Source organism: Falco punctatus, assembly GCF_963210335.1.
Source record: "Falco punctatus genome assembly, chromosome: Z".
NCBI lineage: Eukaryota > Metazoa > Chordata > Aves > Falconiformes > Falconidae > Falco > Falco punctatus.
In genome coordinates, this window is record NC_137586.1 from 28,435,287 (window position 1) to 28,458,090 (window position 22,804).

Below are 22,804 nucleotides of genomic sequence, written 5' to 3' on the forward strand. Positions count from 1 at the left end.
CTAATTAACAGGCATTTGTGAACAGTTTCATGAAACATGCAATAAAGCAGATGATGCTTTCTCCAGTAAAAGTTTGGTGTAGGATATACTAGCAGTTTGAAACATACTCATTCCATGAAAGCTGCAGCTCACTGGTAATGTACTGTTTTTCCCTGATGTTACTCAATTTCAATACGCAGTGTCTAAAATTTTTGGCAGATCTAACTTACAAAACTGCATTTGAAGTGCTACTTTCAAATGAAAATACACTTCTAAGTTTTATCTGTAAATTCTCACAGGAATAGTCATCTCTATCAAAGATCAACTTCTTGGCATGTACTGATTATTTTCTATGCAATTACTTTTACTGTAAGTGGTCTCATGTTTCCATTGGAGAAGTGTTTTCATAGCTCAGTACATAGAAGCTAAAGCAGAAAACAGTAATATTCTTGCATATACTAGTGGCATGCAGCACAATATCCCACAACAAACTATAATAAGTACACCACACTCAACATTTATTTGCAGTTATGCATCCACATTTAAAGTAACTATTAAGAGAATAAAGAAAAAGTCAGTGCCTGGATGCTTCCAAAAATTCTCTAACAATGTTGGAAGCAAACATTTACATACTGGATGCCTCTCAGTTACAGGTATTACACATCCACTGGTGTAGAGGAAGGGGGGCAGGGCAGGAGCAAGGGAAAGAAAATTTATATGGCTATCCTATTCCATGGTATATTTCACAACAAGTAGGGATTTGCTCCAAAATTATCTCTGCAAAAAGTAGTACCTATAATATGCCAGACAACTAGGTAATTTTTCCTTCAAGTTCACCTTCCATACTCAATAGGGGTAGGGGAAGGGGCGCAGAAAAAGTACAGCTTTTAAGTTTAGAGAATGCCAGAGGAAAAATATAAATTGAAAATTTATCTCTTGCTTAGCTCATAGAATGTAACAGTACCACTGAATTTGCATCATTTTCAAACATGTCAGGTATCATGACTAAAGTGTCATTTTCTTGCAAGACAGTTAAGTTTGCAAACAGAAAAAAAAGATTCTCAATGAGTAAAATAGTAAACCAGAACCTGTCAAATTATTAATAAAGTTTTGCTGAAGTATGGAAGGTGCTCTTCATACCAGAACGTGCCCTCTATCAATGCAAAAGAAACAAGCCTCAGAAATTCTGATTCAGTAAGGCATTTGGGGATTGCTCCCAATTTGGAAGGCAAAGCTGTGGGCTAGAACATAAACCATGCATGCCGTTATTAGAATTCTTTTCAGAAATTTGTTATTAAGTGACCAGTCAATAGAAGTTAAACATAATTTCATTATGTTGTGGTAAAACTGCCATCACAGATCTAGATTTTTGTGCACAATATTACAAGTCTGTCTTAAAAATGAGTGCATTTTTTGTAAATTCTATGAGTTCATTATTTGTTTTATATATGCCAATTACATTTGTCTCAAACACTAGACATATATATACAGTACACGTGTAAGGACATGCATATATTAAAATCTGTGAACTAGGTCTTTAAGTGTTACTGCATACATTTGTCATATTCAATACATAAATAAAACTGGAAGAATACTTAAATAGATGATAAATAAATACAATAAAACTTATAAAAGTAAGAAAGCAATAACTAAGAATCTAGATATATGATAGATGGTTTGCTGCAAGACTGAGACTTGTAAGAGCTTCTGCAAAACAGAGTTGCTTTTGCTTATAAAAGCCAAATACACAGCAATAATATCAGTTCTGGTGTGGTTTCCCTATGCAATTTTTAAAATCATTATAAAAAAAAAAATCTGTCATTCCCTTCATGTATCGTTCAGTTTTTGGGTACCTGTGTTCTCTAACAACGTCTTTGGTGTGTTTGGTCTGTTAATTATTTCTACAAGCTGGTGCAACACCATTGGAATATAAGGCTGCATCTCTATACCTGGAACAGCCAAAAAAAAAAAATATTCAGAAGAAAATTACCATTAATATACATAATCCAAATAGATTGGGTACATTGAACAAGGACAAGAATCTAAAATTTAATTTAAATTTTAACATGGAAGTATCACTATAAAAAAATCCAGAACCCCTAGACAAACCATGCTAAATGTGCAGAGATTCAAAGAAAAAAAAAACAACTTACCCATCTGGATGGAGATTTCTCCAATTGCCCACGTGGCATTGTTACACACAGAAATGAATTCAGGGTTTAGGTTGGTTCCCAAAATTGGCATGAAATCAGCTAGAAAGAACAACATTTTAAAATCTCATCACACAATACAACTATCTTGTCCCATTACTGTAAGATCATGGAGGAAAAAAGAAGTTTTTTTTTAAAAAAAGTAATGTAAGCCTATTTAAACACTTGGGAAGAGCTACATATAATTAACAAGAGCTGTATTTCTGCTATGTATCAGATTAACCTGGGTTTTCAAACCTAAGCAGATCAATGAAAATCTTTCCAAATTACAATTTTAAAATGTTTTTAATAGGCTTTATCTTTATACAGCTTTAGAAATCTTTTGTCTGCTTTTCCCATACTGGGGCTGGGGAGAGATGAGAAGATGAGAGAAGACAAAAACCACGGGTACCAAGTACTTGTAGTGTTACAATATAGTTGAATAACCCTCAAATCACCTGTGTAGCTATGTATTCAGCTATGTGTGAAAAAGCAATGAAGCTTAGAATGCAATCACATCTTTAATTAAATTTTAAGAAAGAATTATGGTCGCAAAGACAGGAGTAAGGATAAGGAAAAGGAAAACTTAAAACACCATGAAAAGGCAATCCACAGAACAGGGAGCTTAACATGGCTAAACCAGCCTCTTATCAGTTTGTAAAACAAGTTGATCATTTAACAAGTAAAAGAAACATACCAATGCAAGGTTTAACATGCTGAAAACAGGCCTTTGTCAGATCACCTAACAATGCAAAAGAACTCTGCCGTACCTCAGGCATTTTATCCTAAAAAGAGGAAGAAAAAAAAATTTCTAGAATCTAGAAGCGTGATTCTCTTAAGAAAAATCCTTGGATCAAACAGGATACTCATCTCACCTGCATGCATTGGTACATTAGTGTCAGGATATTGCTGCGAGCCACTAGCTGTTCAATGTTGCCTCCAAGTCCTTCAGCTAAACCACTGAGTAAATCAAGCGCCACAATCATGAAATCTTTATCTGGAGCCTCATATTGGTCTGGCTGAGCATTATGCAACTGCAACAAATAAGTATGCATTTTCAAAATTAGTATTAGATTTTCTCAGGGGAACGTGTGAAAAAAAAGTTTCAGAACTGCCGCTTCATTTATATATTAAACGGTTATACTACAAACCTCCCAACACACACATAAATTTATACAGTTAATAAACTGGTTTAAGGAGAGATTCTGAAAATATTGGAATAGCAGTAAAAAAATACCATGGCTTGTGCAAGTGTCTTCTGTACCAGATTTACACAACGCTGGTACACAGGTTCACAGTATGGAAGGAAGCCAGATTGCAAGGCAGTAGCAACTGACGACAGGCACTGGAAATAAAAAAAAAAAAAAAAAAATAAAAAAGAGAGAGAGAAAACAGTCACTACTTTTTTCACACCTGTGAAGTGCCTTTTATTTGGGAGAGGTAAAGTAAAAGATATTAGTATTTTAAGCATATGCACATGTAACTGATTAAGTAAACACAACCTAGAAAGGCAGTACTGATTAGCTGAGCCAAGGCAACTATCAGCAAGTTACTACTCTCTCCCATGCATGCCAGTTAAGAAAACTTCTCAGCAGCAGCATCTTCTTAGAGGTACCCAAGAAAGTGCATACAAAACCAGTTAGGATAATTCAGCCGGGACTTACACTAAACTTCAGTATCTTGACCATGTGCAAGCCCTAACACTACCTAAGAGTTATGAAAATAATTTTTCTAGAGGTGCTTTCCTGCTTCACGCTCAGAAAGTACAGAATAGACTACATGGTCTGGTTCGTACCTTCAGGCTGTCTGACAACAGTTTTAATGAAGGGATGGAGACCAAGGAGAGAGAAGACAAGAATAAAAGGAGGATGGAACATTTCTTTTTCCTAGAAGAATCCCGAAGAAAACACTCCAGAATGGCAGGGGAAAAAAAAAAAAAAAAAAGATTTCTGCCAAACCTAATGATATTTCCTCAGTCACAAGATTTTCTTACTATGGCCAGAATATTTTCACCATAATGGGAAACGCTGTCAGCTTTTATAGTCGTGCTTCCTAGTGGGAGCATCTTTGGTAGAAAGTGTAATTCCTAAAATAAATTGATAAAAAATACTCAAATTTTAATATTTACCTCTAATAAAGGGAAGAGATCTTTATCTTCATCCTTCAACATGTTCCACTTCTGGATTAATGGAGGCATTAGCATCTGAATATACTCCTGTGCAGGATGAAAACACATCAGCTGCTGAAACACTTCACTGCATACCATTTCATTTCAAAGCTAGGAAACTGATGTATTAAGAATCAATATATATTCTTTTTCAGCAACACTCCTCTCCCCTGATGTACTGTAATTCAATCATTGTTGCAATGTGTAGAAGTAGCTTAACAAGAGAATTTACAATTTGTGTCTTAAGATTTTTTGCTGAAGCCTGTACGTACCTTTGCAGAGTGAATCTTTTCCTCCAGGTTTAGTTTCAGACTAGCTGCCTGGGTTGCTACAAAACTCTGTGATTGCCTTAGAGGCTAGGGAAAATGTTTTTACTAGCAGTGTGCTCTGGCTGTACATCTGCCACCTGCTTTTCTCAATGATTTCCCATTGTCCTGGTGCTACAACCCTATCCTCCCAAGTTCCTGAAATTTCTTCCTCAAGCAATTAAGCATCCATGAAGAAAGTAACTTCCTGTCCCTCCAGAAGGACACTTAACCCTTCTGAATAAAGGTGTTCCATCTTCCCTGTCACTGCACAGCCACAGTCACAAGGTCATTGAATAAAGTAACCCTATAGTGCTGTTGCTCCCAGAAGGTATCTAAAAAGCCAACAGATGCTGCCAGCTAATGCTTCGTCCAATGACATAAAATTCTAAGTGACTGAAGAAAGTCCCACCACCACCAGGAGCTCCCATTTAGCTTCCTGTTGGTATTGTCAAATGTCAAGGTGGTCAGAGCCAAAAAGAGACTGAAAAAGAGGTCCTTTGATGGTGTGGGGTCATGGATGGCAAGTACAATGCCATGAAAACAACTCAAACTGGTTTATTCTAGTGTGTCTATGTCAGTGAAGCACTCCAGAGAAATAAAACAAATTTCAATAACCAACATAAGATGCATGCAGGTGACATGTATACATATTCTATTAATTAATATATGTACACTAAAAGAAACCCCCACTGTATTTTCTTGTGAATTATCTGTGCTTTGTCCAAAGACAAAGTTTTTATATATAAAATGGATGGCTGTCCCACTCTCCGATAAAGCAATTTCTAGTGATGATGTGCTCCAACACATTGAAGACACACAAAGCAGCTTAGTTATGCTTAAAGTGGTTACCAAAAAAAAGTGGCCACTAGAAATTAAAATACACGTTCCACCAATTCCTTTAAAGTCCCATAGCGATACATATACCTCTTCTGAGCTGAAAAATTCTGAGCCTGAGAAAAAATGTGATGAGAAGCACATTTCACAAGCCACCACACACACCACTGTTTATTCAAAATAGCAAGTATTTATGTAGTGGGAAAACTACATGCAGTCTATGTAATTTACCTGTGAATATTTAGTATCAGAAAATATCAGCATTTCTGTTTTGTAACATGTAAAGCACACTACAAAACCCACTGAATCAGTTTTTCAATTATGACTGCTTCTACAGAACATAAGGTATACTCACTGGTTTATTTAGATGATGTCCTACAGAATCTGCTAGAGTTCCTATCGCATCATAAAGAATGAGCAGATTTTTATGCTGGTATTTACTAAATGCGAAGACCAAAGTGTCAAGTATATACGCAAGATAAGGAACAAGCTCTGTACAAGCCTCCTCTTCTAGAGTAGCAAAGGCACTGAGGGACAAAAAAACCAGGTCAGTTAGTATCTTGGAAAAAACAAAACAAGATGACCCCAAACGCACCACACAATCCACTTCTGTTTAAACATAAAGCTGTATTTAGTCCTAAAATTCATCAAAGATGTGTTTTCAAGATGGTATTACTGAGATAACCTTGATCTATTTTGATTGAGCATGTAAGGATTCAGCTCTTAGGTTGTGATGAAAAAAATTAAAAATAAAACCCTTTAGGTATACACAAGAAGCCCTGACCAAGAAAAGCATTACTGTAAACTAGTTATAATATACTAACTGAAATGGTTAAACAAAAAGCTGTTTACTTAATTTAAAAATGGCCCACATTGTTAATGTATGCTGTAGCTGCACCTACAAGCTGTAGTGCTGTTGTGCCAGTATTATGCCAAAATCAGCCTGTACTCTCAGCTGTACACTGCATAGAAAACAGATAGAGAAAGACACGGGAAACCAAAAGCAAAGACAGAGGATAAACAATTTCAGCCAGGCTTGGTCAAAACACATGTCATGGCATCATGGAAAATTTTCAGGTTGTCTGTCAAGTGTTTCAACAACAGTATTAAAAAAACTGACCCAAGCCAAACAAAACTTACGCTCCTGCGCACCCCCCCCCCCCCGCCCCCGCCCCAGATATACTGCTTCAGAGAGAAACACTAAGGAAAGGAAAAAAATATGAGCTATTGAAGATTTACTGGCCTAGCTTGTGTCAGCAGGATTATTATTAGCCTATCCCTGCACTAAAAATGCATGCATCACTGCACGAGGCAAACCATTCCCTATTGCTGTGCTACCAAATACAGAAATGCCTTTTTCTTAACACAATGCAACTGTGAACGTTAAGTGGCTAGCATTCTTATTTTACTTATTTATAACTTATATTATTATGAAGTATTCTTCCAGAAAGCCATCCAATGTGAGCAGGAAAACATGTTTCAGTAAACTACCTTTTTGGGTGTCACCAACTAAAGAAGCAGTTTCTCAACAGCACAAAAACGAAAGCTAAGACATCTGGCTAGGATACAGAAGTCACATCCAGTATCCTACCAATTTTCAGTTTGGTAGAAATTAACTGTGCAACTATTGACTGTAGGGATGCCGCGTTTTGCTCCTCTCCAGGAAGGACCATGGTATTTCCTTGCAATTTAGAAAGCTAGTGAGTATGTTTTGACTTGTAACAGCTCTACATTTTCATTAATGTGAAGTCTCCCAGTTTATTTTTTAGCTGCAACAGTAATTTTACTGAACCTCTGCTCTAAAGAAAGCATTTAAAAAAGTGCTATAAATTTGACACTGACCTTTAAATAAAAACAGTAATCAGGTGTATTGTTATTTTTAATATTTCCATTTTATCTCTTTCCTACCAACTTAACTGCTTTGACTGCCCATTGCACTTTCTTCAAAAGCTCTACATGAGATTATTTAACAACTGCAACATAGCTGTGTTCAACTACATGCACATTTCAACCATGTTTTGGACAAGGAATGTATAATCAGAAGTGTGGGCTGGTTTTCTTGGGGTGAGGGTGGGTGTGGTTTGGGGTTTTTTTAGTAGAATCTGTACTTAATCTGATTCCCTGGATCTGAAAATGCATGAAGTAGTGTTATATCAACATTTTTGTGCTCATTCAGGAAGGAACAGAAGAATCACTATGAAAAGACAGAACGAAGCAGGTGTTAAAGCCCAACAAATTTGCTAGCCTAATCTTGGAAAACATTTAGAGAAAAAAAGGAAACCATATTTAATACTCTAATTTACTAAGTAAATTTCATTAAATTCATTGTATATGTTCTCAGGCAAGTATACATCTGTCCCTTTTTGGGCAAAGCTTATCACAAGAACTCTGACCTCAGCCTTGTCCTTAGCCACTACTGATATTGGGGGTGGGGTGTAGTAATCATCATCATCATACTACCTCTGCCACCACTAATAATAATAATAATAATGCTACCTGGTTCAAGTATTTAGAATACAATCAGATGCAAATCTAACTTTGCTTTATGAAGAAACCTTCTTGGCAGTCTGCTGTGTGTACTCCTGCCCCACACAAATTGACATGTAAAAGCTTTATTTATGAGCTTCCTGCACAAGAGGTCCACATATTTCCGTTCCATTAATGGTGTGTCCATTAATGGAACCATTAATTTATTTATTAAAAAAAAAAAAAATCAACAAACAAGGGGAAGAAGAGAATCTTATATCCCAGGTTCTCCCTTCAAAAGAAAGAGAATATCCCTTGATATAACCGTAACCCAAATGTTTTGTTAATCCTGAGCTAAACATAAACATCATTAATCCAATGATAGGATAGTTTTCCACTGCAATCAGTAACAACCTTACTCATAGGCGTATCAGAAAAAAGCCATATTTTCCAGGTCAGTGAAATAAAATAAAAAAAAGTGTTACAAACAGGTAGTTCCTTTTACTACAACAAATTACTGAGATTGGCGAGTCATATACTCTGAAAACAAACTGGACAAGAGAAATACAAAATAACTTTTTTCATGTTATTACAACTCACAGTAGTTTTTGCCTACTTCAGAAGCAGCTGCATCTACCTCAAGTTTAAAAGAAGGAAATACAGTAAAAGCTAGAAATGGAGTCATGCATTCACTGGTAATGGCGTTAAAACAGCTTCCCATGAAAAAGCAGTGTCATGGATAGTGCTTTTTGCTCAAGCTTTGGCTCACCTGCAGGCAGCTTCCTGTACTCTCTTGTTGCTATCCAGGATACGCTTTAGCAACTCAGTCATTAATGGCTTCAAGTATGTGTCTGGGGGTTGACTAACTACCCAGTGTGCATAGCGACTAAGAGTCCAGCATGTAATGGAGCGCACAAGAGCCTTTTTGTCGGAGAGGCACTGAATAAGGTGAGGGATCAGCTCAGGAAGATATGGAATCATACCCTGCATGCAGCCTAGAAAGAAAAAGACAGCTATTGCAGTACCAGAATTAACAAAAAGTTCTGTTGTTTTGTTTCCTAGAAGGGGCATACTTTCATTGTATGTTTCGTTTACATGCACAGGAATACATTTAAACAATATACAAACCAAGTCTACCTAATTTACATTGTCCTAAAAAGAAACTTTACGTAAATAATAATTAAAATCCTCAACCAAACTTACATTCATTTAATCTATATTTCAATTTCAGTGCTTCCTTCTACTCTGCAGAAATTCTTCTTTATTAAACGGAGTATGGCAAGTACCTCCAAATTAAATGAATTTATAAAATTTGGAGGTCCTACTCAAGAGTAACCAAGACACCAAGCAGAGAAAGACTTGATCTTGACAACAAATCATCACATCATTAAAAAGGATACCTTAAGAAATTTAAATTTCTTCTTGTTTTCTCCTAATACCATACAAATACTGACCAGCAACAAAAGCGACACATTTCAAGTCAGCAAGAGCACTAATACACTGAGATTTGCCAGAATTGCTAACTTTTACCTTGGCCTGACTTAAAATCAAAACCAACAACAACAAAAAAAGGTTTTCTAGTAACAAAGAAAACAGTATGTTCACTAGGCAGTGTTGGAAGAGAAAAATAATCTCGGCACTGACACAAACAGATTCCTGCAGCTTGCAAAAAGGATAGAAATGCAGGCAAAAAGGTGCGCAAGACTAAGTACAAAGGAATGGAAGCTATCATATTTAAATTGGAGAACCATCCACAATAAGCACCTCAGGGCACTCAAGTCACAGGAGTGGTGGTCTTCTGAAAACACTTGGATGAAATGTAAGGCTCAAATTTATTAAGTATTACTCTTCTATGAAATTAAGGTGTTATTTCACAAGAGACCAATAAATATGTTCTGTTGCGTAGTTAAGAAAGAGAGAAAATAAATTATCTAAGCTATTTAGCCTCCCACACATTCATGGATTTGAAAATGAAGAATTAAGTAACAGTAATCACCCATTAGTAGATGTGGACATAGATGACCAAAACCAAACCAGCTAAGGACATATACTTGTTTGCATAAGTTAATTCACCTGGAAGGAATCACACAGCTGCTTAATTCAGCATGCACTGTTGTCTTACCTTCTGCAATTGCTCCAAGAACAAGGATACCAGATTCTTTAACTACCCATTCAGGATGGAAAAGCAATTCCTTCAAAAGGGGCAAGATGTGTGGCAGAAGTTCATCACGAAACACATTGGCTAGGACATCTAGAGCAGCAGCAGAACATTTTCCTGAGGGGAATTAACAGTCTTAGTCTCTGCTTATTATACAAGTAGCTGTAGTTAGGCAATACAATCCTCAAAAGAACTACCAGTAATGGCTGTCAGTAGTACCATGTTAAAAAAACCCCAAAAACTAACCCAAAACAAAACAAACCAATTTTAGAGGGAAGACTGAAGTAAAAGAAAGGGTTATTAAACCTCCTCCAGCTACCAATGTGTAAGAGGTTTTTTCAACTGAAGTAGGTGATACGTGATTTTTATTATCTTGTAGAATTAAAATTCTAAGCCCCAAAGTTATCTTGAACTGCATCCAGTAAGTATTTGTAGCTCAATCTGCCATACTCAAAATAAGCTTACCAATGGCTAGATTTTGCCAATACATTTACATAAGTCAAAGTGTCATCTGAAAGACTTCCCCTCCACCCCCCCCACCAATGATTGTCAGCAGATAGTTTTTTTGTATTCAAAAGCAAAGCCTCAGCATTCCTATAAGCAAAGTCCCCTTTTTACTGTGGTTCTTGTATTATGCAAGTTTAAAAACATTTTACACGTTACTCTGACATACTTAAATTCCAGTCAGAAATAGTATCATCATCATCAAGTTCATCATCATCATCGTCATCATCTTCAATACCATCTTCTTCATGCTGCTGAGCCACTGTCCGTGAACGATGAAAACGAGGTCGTATGTCTTGCTCACTGTCTGGAATAGCTTCATCTTCTTCAACATCCCCCTGTCATCAAAATGATTTATCAGACAAACTAGTCCAACTATATTGCTCAAGCAAGTTAAGAACATAGTTTTAGTTCAAGATTTTATAAGCATATAAAAGATTCACGTTCCACTTGTGCTGGCCAGCTAACTAAAAACGCTGCTGTTCCTGCATTCTGCTGCCACATTTACCAGAAAATCAACAGGAAAATATAAGCAAGAAAAGTAAGCTCACACACATGGTATCCTTCTTGTCAAGAAACTGCTCTTGATGGAAATGAAATTGAAAGAAGTGATAGACAAATTCTGGTACACAGACATACTCTAAAATGTATTGATGGAAAAAGCCATGTATTCAACCTGGAAGGCATCAGAACTAATTCTGAACTTCTTTTTCAAGCTGCATTGTTGCAGTAGTTCATGGGTAACGGTATCACAGCTCTGTCTGAGTGGGGGGAGAGGGGACAGGGGCAAAGCAGGAAAGCCCGCCAAGTGTTTCCCAGCAAACATGGTAGCAGTTGTATTTAGTATTTGGAACAGCACACCCTGCCCTGGAAAGCTAATTCTCCATTGACGGATGGTAGGCTGCACCTGCCCATTCTGGTCTGAATCATTCTGATTAACAGGTCAGAAGCTAACCAGATACTCTGTAAGAGTAAAAAAAGTTGATGCTTACCTTCAACAGAATAATATCGATCTCTGAATATTTCATACCATTTACCAGCACAGGTATCAGCCTACAAAGAAATATTGATACATGTCAAAGTAACACATAAAAAAGCAAGCCAGTTTTCAGTTACCTGGGCCGTAATTTTGGTTGTAACCCCTACTGCCCAAACCAAAACAAGAAAAACCCCACTTAGCCTGACAACAAAAGCTAGTCTCTAAACCAAGCTCCATGTCATAAGGCTAATCAATACTTTGAAATCTGAAAAAGTGTTTGTTTCAAATTACAAACTTTTAACTAGAAGTAGCCAGATGACAGAACTGAGTTTTAAATTTTAAAAACCAGATATTCTTCCATATGATGGATTTACCCTGAAGCACCTTTCAGAAATTAAAGGTTTTCAGTAAGAATTCAAACTCCCATCATGTGCATAAGTTGGCTCTCACCAATAGTACTTGTCACCGTTTAGTTATTGCCGACGACTCTACCTCACTACTCTTAAAGATACAAGGCTAACTACATTAAGCCCTCCTATCCTTTAGTGATTACTTCAGTAAGACAAGTCCCCAGCATTGCAGAGATCTTGACTAATCTGTATTAGGACTTACTTTGCTATTAAAACTGGTTATGGCTATGGGACTTCACTTTACAGATGTACAGTTAAAAAAAGTACTAAGACAAAAACCATCAAATACTTGGGAAAAAAACACATTTTCCACAAAAAGGGAAAAAAAGTCCATAAAAATATGTATTACAAGCCAAAATAAGCTAATAATGATCATGGACTGACCCCGTAGCAGTGACAGACTCAATCTCTCTATACAGTGCAGGTGAGGAGTATTAGTTTTTGAAGGTACCAGGCCAGTAATAATCAGGCATTGCAATGGCACATTACCTTCTGACCTTTTAATGAAGGATCAGTAATTACACACATTATCACTAATTCGTTGGCATTTCTGCAGCATACTTCATGAAGTATGCAGGAGATATGCAATTTATAAGAAAGCCTGCAGGAACAGAATGGAACAAGATGTTAGATACCACATGAACAGGTTTTTAGAAGATCTTGTCCCACTTTTAGTTTAATATATAAAATTTTAAGATTATCATCAAGTATTGACAAACTTATATAGCTCACTAGTCAAACAGGACTCACTAACAAGTAAGTTGCTTTCAACAAGCATGACACTGAAAGATCGAGAAATGTAATGTTACTCACATTTGTTTTTCTAGAAATTTTAAAGCTTTTTTTAAGAAAAATAAAAATTGAGTGAGTATGATCCTGTTGCAGTGTCAATGTTCATGTAGGCCAAAAGAGGTTTAATACAAGTAGTTATTAGCTAGTAATTAATAACTACTGCTATTCTCAGTATAAAGTTATTAACTAGTAGTTAATAACTACAATTATTCACATACGTATACATGTTGGGTACTCAAGAATTACGCTATCATTCTTTTGTCTTTTGAGCTACAAGAGTAGGAACTAAGTAAAACCATTTTAAAACTTCAAAACTATTTCTCATAACATTGGTTCTGTTTTCAGCTTTTATTCCCCTCCACTGCTACAGTAGGTGTTTCATTCCTCTCTACTTCCTAACTGCTTACAAAACTGAAATTTTGCTGATTTATTGCTAAGAAAAATGCATCTGTCTGTGATTCTATTCTTTCACTCAAGATCTTGAGAGAACTGCCCCAGTAATTTCAAAAACCTTTCACCATATACAAAACCAAAGAATATCCATTTACTGTGAACACTGAAAAAAATTCATTTCCTATTGCAGAAGACTTCAGATTAATCTGGAAAAAAAGTGACAAGCACTGACAAAGACATGCAGATGTTGACATCTCAAAAACACGTATTCAAAGATCAACATTTTGAGGCATAAGAGAACTTCTTGAAACTTCAAAAAAAAAAATACATTTTGAAACAAATACCAGGACGCAGAAGTATGAAGGAACACATTGCACAAGCTTTCGTTAACTTCAAATTGCAATAGAAATTAATATAAATTTAATTCCTAAATCCAACTGATGTCATGCTGGTTTACATTCTTGTTAAAATGGAGATCCCTCTGCATGACTATGCACATACAACATGGAGTCACGATGTGCTTACAGTACACCAGTATACCAGATATTATAGATATAGTCGTGTGGAGATGTATGCTGAAGATTAAGTGCATGTTAGCACACCTTTGCATCCATGTAAAGCTTAACAACCTGTTAAGCTTGAGGTAAAGCAATACAGTGACACAGTATGAGTTGCTTCTGGAGGTCACTGGGTCTGAAATCCTCAGAATTCTTTTCAATGAATGCTGTCCTACAGCATTTTCACTATGCACAAGAACTAGCGACAGGAAAAATCTTTGAAGAATGCTGCAAGCTAGATACATTCTTTATAAAAGTAACCAGGAACAAATGAACTGAAGTTTAAAAATGACTATTTCAAAATAAATGGAGTTGTAATTCTTAATACTTACTTAGTAAGATGCCGACATAATACGTCTTTACAAATCGGCTGTTCAGCCAAAGTCAGCCAAAACTCACAAGCCTCCAAAGCCACATTTTCATCTTGGTCCTGGGTCCTTTGAAGCATGTACTACACAATATGAAAATAAATTACTTGTAAAAATTTCAATTTTAAGTGTCCAGAAGAAGGTACCAACATTGGAAAGTGCGTTTGCAAAACCAGACTATGCTACCATAGCAATTTTGTTTCTTGGGGAAAACAGAAGAAACAGACATAAGAGACTGCTTAAGGCTGGTGAGAGAACAAGCTAAGGGACTTCCTTCTTAATGCTAGATAATTTAATTCTAAATTTCTGCACTGATTAAGCAAGAGCATTATTACCCAGAAACTGCAGAGACCCAAGATAATTAAAAGCAGTCTCCTGTGAATAGATTTTTGTTTTTTACTCCCCCTTTGTACTTTTGAATAAAAAAGTTACAACTATACCCTTAGTAAGATGGAAATACTTTTTAATTTCCAATACCATAAAAAAAGCTTCCCCTCCAAACCTTGATTACCTGACAGGATGTAATTAAGTAGAACCTATAACCAGGGGGTGGCAATCTCACATTTTTCTAGCATGAACAGCAATTCCGAGATTCAGTATAAAATCTTTCAGCTTTGCTATTAAAATTTAATCCATAAATAATCAAATAGCTGCACAAACAGAAAGCCTAATGCTGGTACATTAATTTCTTACAGACAGCTACCAAAATTATTTAGGGAAGGCTCTTGCAACATCCAAAATAGTAATTTCTGTATTCTTTCATGTCAGCCCTTATTTCTGAAACAGTTGGTTCTCCCATTCAGTTTAGAAAACCTCATGGAAGCCCGTGCAGCCACCTTTCCTCGTACACTAATTTAGAGCAAAAGAAATCCCTCTTCAGTTGCTTCAGAATACCATTTTGTTCTCATAATTAAATAGAACGGAGGGACCTTTATTGTCCTTATGCATTTCAGGGATGCACGACTTGCCAAGAACAGCACCCCTTCCGACAGAATTGCACTAAATCACAAGCTGCTCCTAAAGGTTCACTATTGCGATTAAGAACTCACAGTAACAGAAATACTGCTCTATTCTGAGTTGTCAACAGATTGCAGCTCAGAAGAGTTGAAAAATGTCCTACTCATTGCAGCCAAGACTTCCTTAATGTACCTTAAGGGATCTGGCATTTTTCCCCAGAGGGCTTGAAAATCCAGAGCCAACTGGTCCTCTGGTAGACAAGTTTCCACTAATTTAGAAAGGGAAAGGAACTGCTGAACGACATTAACCTCTACAGCTGAATGCAATGGGAGACAACATTGTTAGTAGTTCAAAGGGCATCTCAGCTATATTTAATAACATGCTTTATCCTTGTTATGGTCAACACATCCCAAAAAAGTGACAGCTTCAATGTGTAAACTATAGCAGTATCAGCACTAGATTTTTAACACTACCTTCTCACTTGGGGGTCAAGCAGTGCCTGGCTGCTCCATAGCATAGCTGATCCTGACTGTTTCCGGATCAATTAACCTAATGAAGAATAAACTGCCATAGACATTGCCTATCAAACACATCAATGTCAAGTTGGCAATTAGCTAATAAGAAAGTTTTGCAATCTCAAGTCTTGAAGGAAAATTAAGAGTAAACAAGTGCAAGAGTAACGTACCTGTTCTGATGAATGCTGCTTTTTAAAAATTTATTTCTGCAACCCCAAACAGGTTTTTCAGCATGCAGTCTGGGAAATGACTCACCTCAACTATACTAATCATATGTGGAAGCAGGCGATCCATTCGAACTTCCAGCAACATTACCAGAGCACGGCAAACATTTTTGCGCACTTCAGGCTCCTCATCACCAGCAAGTGCAAACAGATTCTGTTGGAAAGCAGTACCAGTATAAAAATCCCTTGTTCAGCTAGTTCAGCTTGTATTTAAATTGACATTACTGGCAAACAAAAGTATGCACATACGTACTTCTGTACTCTCCCACACCTCAGAATACCTTTTTATTTCTTAAAGACATATGGTTTATCAAATGAACTCTACAGACTCTTGATGTGTATTTTACACATAAACAAAACACTATGTAATATTAGCATGGACACAAGAACAGCATTTCCTGGACTTTTTTTCCTCCTGAACATGAATTAAGTTCTCCATGTTTCCGAAGCCAGAAAACTCTGTCAGTAACAACAGCATCAAATTAAATACTCTAGATAACCTAAAATATCACTCTTGTTATCCATATTCAGTAGCAGTATTCAGAGAGACCCAGATGGACCCACGTGACATGATGAGCCTTGTATTGCACCTTCCATCACAGTTAAGTGACAGAATGCTGCCATTATTTTTTACACCTTTATGAACAAGCGTTTCCTCTACTTAGGAAGAGGAAGCATTTTCAAAATACTATTTTTGGGCTTGAAGAGTGCTTAGACTAATCAATTCTGAGCACAAGCATACAGAATGAACTTCAGTCCATGGGGATTGAAGTAAAAATGGGCAGCCAGAAACGAGGAGTTTGAGGGTAGAAGCGGTTGTAAAACATAATTCAAAACTCTTGATAAATCAGATATGTAATCTGACTCAACCCCCCCAAACCAAGAATGCACACCCACCTCAATGAAAGAATCGATGTGCAACATAAGAGCTTGAGTTCGGCTGATGATAAATTGATTGACACATGCAACAGCATGAGACCTACAAATGGAACAGTTAAAATATACGCTTTTTTATGAGTTAAAAACAAATTTCTAAACTGCTCATAAAATTGAAAACATTAGGAAGCAAACTGCAAGGTTCGAACATCTTCTAGAGGCAAGGGGGAACAAATCTACACATCTGCAGTATTACCAACCAAAATTACTAAACCACATCTTAAGTACCACCTTATACTCTGATATATCTAATAAATATTTTAAAATACAGTATTCAGTAAATAAAAACAAGAGCAGAATGACTACACCTGGCATGTTTGTTCCAAACAGTATGTAAGGATGTTCTTTTTCAGTATATTATCATTACTGATCTTATTAGATATTAACAATTCCATACAAGTTAACATAGTGAAATAGTGACATTTTAGCATGACCTTCTTTGTTGTTAAGTATCCAACTGCCTTTGCAATATTTTTAGTATTTAGCAAGACCTGTATTTGTCAACAATATAGCTGTAGCTTTGAACAACACACACGTATAGTAGGATACATACTAAAACACTTCTGGTAGAAACATACCAAAAAGAGAAATGTTAGTTCTTCCTTTCCATTTCATGCAAGCCACTACTTACAGGTCTCTTTCATTCTCAGAGATACAAAAGTCAAATTCCCTAAGTAAAGGCACAATGTAAAACTACCTGTTAAAGCCTTTGAAGATCCATTAAAGTATTTTTACTAATGTAACTCCAAATCTGTTCAGATGTTTCTTGGAAGGCTGCCTCAAAACATGGTTCAAAAGTTGTCTCTTTTTAAAGAGATTTAAATAGAAAGTATTTTGCTGACACTACTAGCAGTTTTCATAATTCAGCACTGTGCACTGAAACCAGGCTGCAGGTCAGCAGGTGGCCTGCGCTTCAAACTTGAAACTCGTTTAACAGTTTCAAAGCCACAAACATTGCAGCACAGGAAAAAAGTGAAGACTGTATAATGTGGTAAGGAAAAAAAGCATGTTTTTCTCATCTCTTCCAGCTCCAGGGAAGTATTAAGTTTGTCAATAATAAGAGCAAGTTCATGCTTTGTTACACATTTTTCTTAGTGTGCATCTATTTTAGGTGATTCTCTAAATCTTATTTGAATCCTATCATGAAATATTCCAGGTTACACTCTTCCTTTTAGTCTTCACCATCAACTACTGCAGGCAATAAAGAATTGCCACCTCCAACATGCAGAATCTTTCCAATTAACTTTCAAACAGGAGTTAAAAAAATTTTTCAGAATTACAGTGAATCACAGAACAGTTGAGGTTGGAAGGCACCTCTGGAGGTCAACTGGTCCAAGCCCTCTGCTCAAGCAGGGCTACCTACAGCCAATTGCCCAGGACCATGTCCAGATGGCTTCAGAGTATCTCCAAGAATGGAGACTCCATCACCTCTGTAGGCAATCTGTCCCAGTACTTGGTCGCTCTCACAGTAAAAAAAATGTTTTCTGATGTTCAGAGGGAACCTCCTGTGTTTCAGTTTGTGTCTGTTGCTTCTGGTTTTGTCACTAGGCACCTCTGGAAAGAGACTGGCCATGTCATTTTTGCTCCCTCCCTTCAGGCATTTACATACATTGATGAGCTCCCTGAGTCCCACCCAGCTCCCTTAGTCTTTCCTCATAGGACAGGTGCTTCAGTCCCTTCATCAGCTTCACAGCCCTTTTCTGGACTCTCTCCAGTATGTCCATGTCTCTCTTGCACTGGACAGCCCAGAACCGGACACAGTACACTGGACCACCCCCAGGTGTGGCCTCATCTGGAAGATGAGGGGGAAGAACCACCTCCCTTAACGATCTAGCAACACTCCAGCCCAGGATACCATCAACCTCCTTTGTGGCAGAGGCACACAGTTGGCTTGTTTCAGGGTAAAAGCTACTGTTCTTTGTAATGAATATTAGCAATAACAATTTAATTCTGGAATTCTTATCCTATCCTATACTTGTGTTACTTTGAAGAGATTAATACAGTTTTACAGTGACAAGACGATGAACCCATTTAACTTGATTCAGCTGAAAGATAAAGAGCTTTCTAGGCTTAGGTGCAATTAAAGCAGAAAACATTTTCTGCAAGAACTCAGAAATTATTGTCAGGAAAATAATATTGACTCTCCCATTGCTGAAGTCATTACAAAGTGAATGCAAAATTGTTCTTTCTAATCAGAGTATTAAAGTTCTAACCACAGCATCGAATTTTTCATACAAACATGCAAAAACTTTAAAGAAACTGTGATTTTCAAAACTGTAGGCTGACTGCACATTTGGAAGATCTATAATGACGTGACACTGTTTTATTAACTAAGCAGATAAACAAGGAAATTACTGACACATGGAATCTCTGTGGCTTTCTGCAGAATCATTTAAAAGAATTAAACACATTTTTAACAAATCTATAAAATGGCTACCTTGCTGCTCATGTAAAAAAAAATTAACAGGAAACTGCAGTACAACACCTAAACCTACCTTATTTTTGGACTGCTATGCTTGAAGAACTGCAAGAACTTAGGTATCATGATATTGAGTGGTCGGTCCAATACATCACTATCTAAAATTTCAGCAGAATCTTCACATATCTTCTGAAGAGCGCCAAAAGCACCCTGTTTAAAAAAAATATAAAAATCTCTTATTACACATTCTGAAGAAAGCAAAATTTCAGGTTTTGTACAGAACAGGTAATTTCAGCACAACACAGTAAATACAGCTAGTTAACACATTAAATGCAGCTAACTAAATATGGAGTTAAATTGAAACATCCTTAAAGGCTTTTAAGCACTTTATACTTGCACCTGTAAACTCTCAAGCTAGGCGAGTCAGTTTTAATTTCAGCATTCCATGCCCATCTGTTCAGTCATATTTAAAAAAAAAGCTTAAAAGCTAGATATTATTTGAGAAATAAGTGTCCACATGCAGAACTATCCAATTTAATTACATATCTAACTGTATTTCCTTTCATAGTTTATTATGGGGCAAAACAGAACTCTGGATATGATGGTCAATTTGAGTTTCATTTTCAAGTGCTTTTTTCTTTTCCTTGAGAAAGCAGCACTAAACCACTACATAACAGCATGATGTGTTGGACCATTATCCTATCTCTGAGGATTACTTTACACATAATGCTTCACACGCATTCAAAGGAGACAGTATCAAGTAACTAAAACCATGTGATCACCAATTTTAAATTTTTTTAAAATCAGACAATGCTTTTTGTCTCCTCAAAGTTTAAAACAATTGTTTTGGGTTTTTTTTCTTCATCTAAACTGGACAAGACAGTTCATTTCACCCTGACACAGGAATGACAGATTGTTTTTCCAGATTAAGTTACAAGAATAACGAACATTACTTTTAAGTAAGAGAAAATTCAGGGTCAACTTGATGATGCTGACGACACTTAAAAGATTAGGCACCACAGACTGGAAACTTGAGAACATTTCTCTGCTGAGATACTATGACGACCCATCTGCAGTCTTTTTCTGCTTTTATGCAAAGAAAACAAATTTGTTTTGATAAACAGTAAGAACATGGAATGCAGGCAGAAAAAAAGCATCAAATTTGAGCCACTGTTCTCTGAGGAGAACATATGTGCATATACACACACACACGCAATACTATACATATACATCGTGTCTATGAAGAGAGATAAAAATAATCAAATTCAAACTATAATCTTCTATTCCTAAAAGTCTCCTTACCTCACAGGTATTGTAATCTTCAGAATCCAACAGGCTGCAAAGCTTTGGTAAGAGTTCAGGCCAATTCTGTAACTCCCCTTTTGAAGCAATGGTTGTTATCAAAATGCCTAAAGGAATGAGAGGGATGAAGAAAATGAGATCTCATATACACCTTCACATATTTCATACCAATTTTTCTCATTCTTCTCCTCTCAAAGACCTAAGTAGTTAAGAAATTTCTTATTTTGTAAAGAACTGGCAAGCATAAAACCAGGAAGTACATTTAATTACAAATGGTATTTGAAGGGCTTTGAAATGCAAAGGTGGGTTATCCCTTCCTGCTACCATGAAGGACTCAGTCATGAGAAATCAAGCACAAAGTAAATCCAGTTAAGGAAAGAATCATGCCCAAACACTGCATGGCAGCTTTGGCTCTAAATTTACTAGACAATGTACAAATCTAGACATCCAGTAAATATAGAGTACCCACCTCAAGTAATTTCTTTATTATAATACAAAAGCATGAATGTGGGAATCTGTCATTCAGTAAACTTACAACCCAGTGGTAAGTTACGTGTTCACAACTTTACTGTGCTTACACAAAACATTAAGGATGCATTCTAAGACCGAAATACCTACTAAGAGCTTACATGCTAAAACGGGTCACCCAGTGATCACCTTTAGGGGTTGGCTGGCTGGCTGAGATCCAGCAAACAGACAGGTCAGCTCTGTTTCCAGCACACACAGAAACCCCAGGAAAAACTAATTCGGTGGCAGGAACATGGAAGGCTGCGTATGAACTAGGACTGACTTTCTATGAATCCATTTTGCCTCAGGTCAAAATGAAACGGGTAGCATAATTCGTTATTCTACTCGCAGTTACCTAATGAGTATGAACACAGAACTTGATACTACAACTAGCAATCTCCTAAGTGACAAGTGATGAAAAAGCTTTCCTAAGCTTTTTCATTGAGCAAATTACAATTTACCATTTTTCTTTGGCAGAAAATGTTACAATTCCTGTTGTTTACACCAGAATATGGGACACCATTACAGAGATAAGGACATTCTGGACACAGTAAATAAAGACACACAGTAACTAAAAAAGTATTTTGCATGATGTTTTCTTTGATGCAATAGGCTGCAAAGCCCACAAAGACAAAGGGCAAAAATGGGGACAGAATTAAAACACAATTTTACAGCTCTGGAAGTAGTTTGTCCAGTTCTCTTCATAACTGCAACGAATAGAAAAGATTCCCTATGCCTATGGAGATCTATGGAGTCTTAAAGACTGCACTTCTCCTGGATATTATGGTCCTACAAAGAATATCAGATGCATTAATAAAAAAAACTTATTTTACTTGTACTGCAGCTTAATGATCCACTTTTTTTTCTTTTTAATTAAACTGAACATCACAAATGAACATCACAAAACCTGAACAGTTTGATACTGTTCTTTTTATTTGTCCCCACCGAAGTGTCCCCTTACCATTTAAAAAACACTAGCACAGCATTAAATGGCTTCTTTTCAGACCTGTACAGAAAGTTCATAATGACATGAATGGTCTAAACTGCACACAGCTCTGTTGCAAGAGGCAGTGGCCTCAGATCACTTTTTGCCTATGCATCTGGAAGTATTTCCTCCTAGGTTATCCTGTTACTATTTGGGATAAGCCTTTTGGAAGAACACTTAAAGCAGTTTTCAAAGAGTCTTTCCTTCAGCTGTAAAACTTGTGCATATTACAAGTATACCCAGAGCTGTTTAAAAACAGCACAGAGAAGTTCCACACTCGTACACATTTCAGGATTGAAAGAGGTAAAAGATAAGTGAGAATACAACAATGTGTAGTCACCATTTGGTCTCAAGTCACAGTTCTAAAATCGACTCTATTGCCATGCTCCTTGTCCTCAGTGAGGTGAATTCTGAGGATGGGCTTAATTAGTTTCCTTCTACCTTGGCCAAAAGTTATTATCAGCTTTTGCCTGGTAAACACTAGATGCTAGAAACCACAAAGGAGAGTGAATGCTGCATTAAATCTTCTATGATGGTATTTTGATGTACTTGTCATCTTCCTCTCAGAATTCCAGAGATCTTATTTGAAATTGACTAATTAAATTGATTGTGCTTGAACTGCAAAAACCAGTACACATCCCAAAGAGCAGCTCTATCACATGCCAACTCATATGCAACCAAGGCAGCCTAGGTAGTCAGTAATACATTTACACCTAGCTAATACCAGTGAGCACAGGATCAATCTCACTATTAAGGCTACAAGGATCCAACATGTCATTAGTTTAAATGGCATGCACTAAATAGCAACTTTTAGGCAAGCATACAGTTCATCAGTTGCTACTCATCTTCAGAGTT

At 36.7% G+C, this 22,804-nt stretch overlaps 1 protein-coding gene across 4 annotated transcripts in view; it reads right to left on the reverse strand.

Moving 5' to 3' along the window:
- TNPO1 (transportin 1) overlaps positions 1 to 22,804 on the reverse strand; it is a 59,605-nt gene that overhangs the window by 14,292 nt on the left and 22,509 nt on the right. For all 4 annotated transcript variants that reach the window (XM_080372235.1, XM_080372236.1, XM_080372237.1 and 1 more), the window contains 16 exons: positions 20,458 to 20,564; positions 19,232 to 19,365; positions 16,698 to 16,779; positions 15,832 to 15,954; positions 14,069 to 14,187; positions 11,598 to 11,658; positions 10,775 to 10,943; positions 10,066 to 10,218; positions 8,713 to 8,938; positions 5,833 to 6,004; positions 4,297 to 4,383; positions 3,406 to 3,513; positions 3,044 to 3,202; positions 2,866 to 2,953; positions 2,133 to 2,231; positions 1,833 to 1,928 (listed from right to left, as the gene is read on the reverse strand). In XM_080372235.1, the coding sequence (XP_080228361.1) occupies positions 1,833 to 1,928; positions 2,133 to 2,231; positions 2,866 to 2,953; positions 3,044 to 3,202; positions 3,406 to 3,513; positions 4,297 to 4,383; positions 5,833 to 6,004; positions 8,713 to 8,938; positions 10,066 to 10,218; positions 10,775 to 10,943; positions 11,598 to 11,658; positions 14,069 to 14,187; positions 15,832 to 15,954; positions 16,698 to 16,779; positions 19,232 to 19,365; positions 20,458 to 20,564 (1,983 nt within the window). The remainder of the gene's footprint in view (positions 1 to 1,832; positions 1,929 to 2,132; positions 2,232 to 2,865; positions 2,954 to 3,043; positions 3,203 to 3,405; positions 3,514 to 4,296; positions 4,384 to 5,832; positions 6,005 to 8,712; positions 8,939 to 10,065; positions 10,219 to 10,774; positions 10,944 to 11,597; positions 11,659 to 14,068; positions 14,188 to 15,831; positions 15,955 to 16,697; positions 16,780 to 19,231; positions 19,366 to 20,457; positions 20,565 to 22,804) is intronic.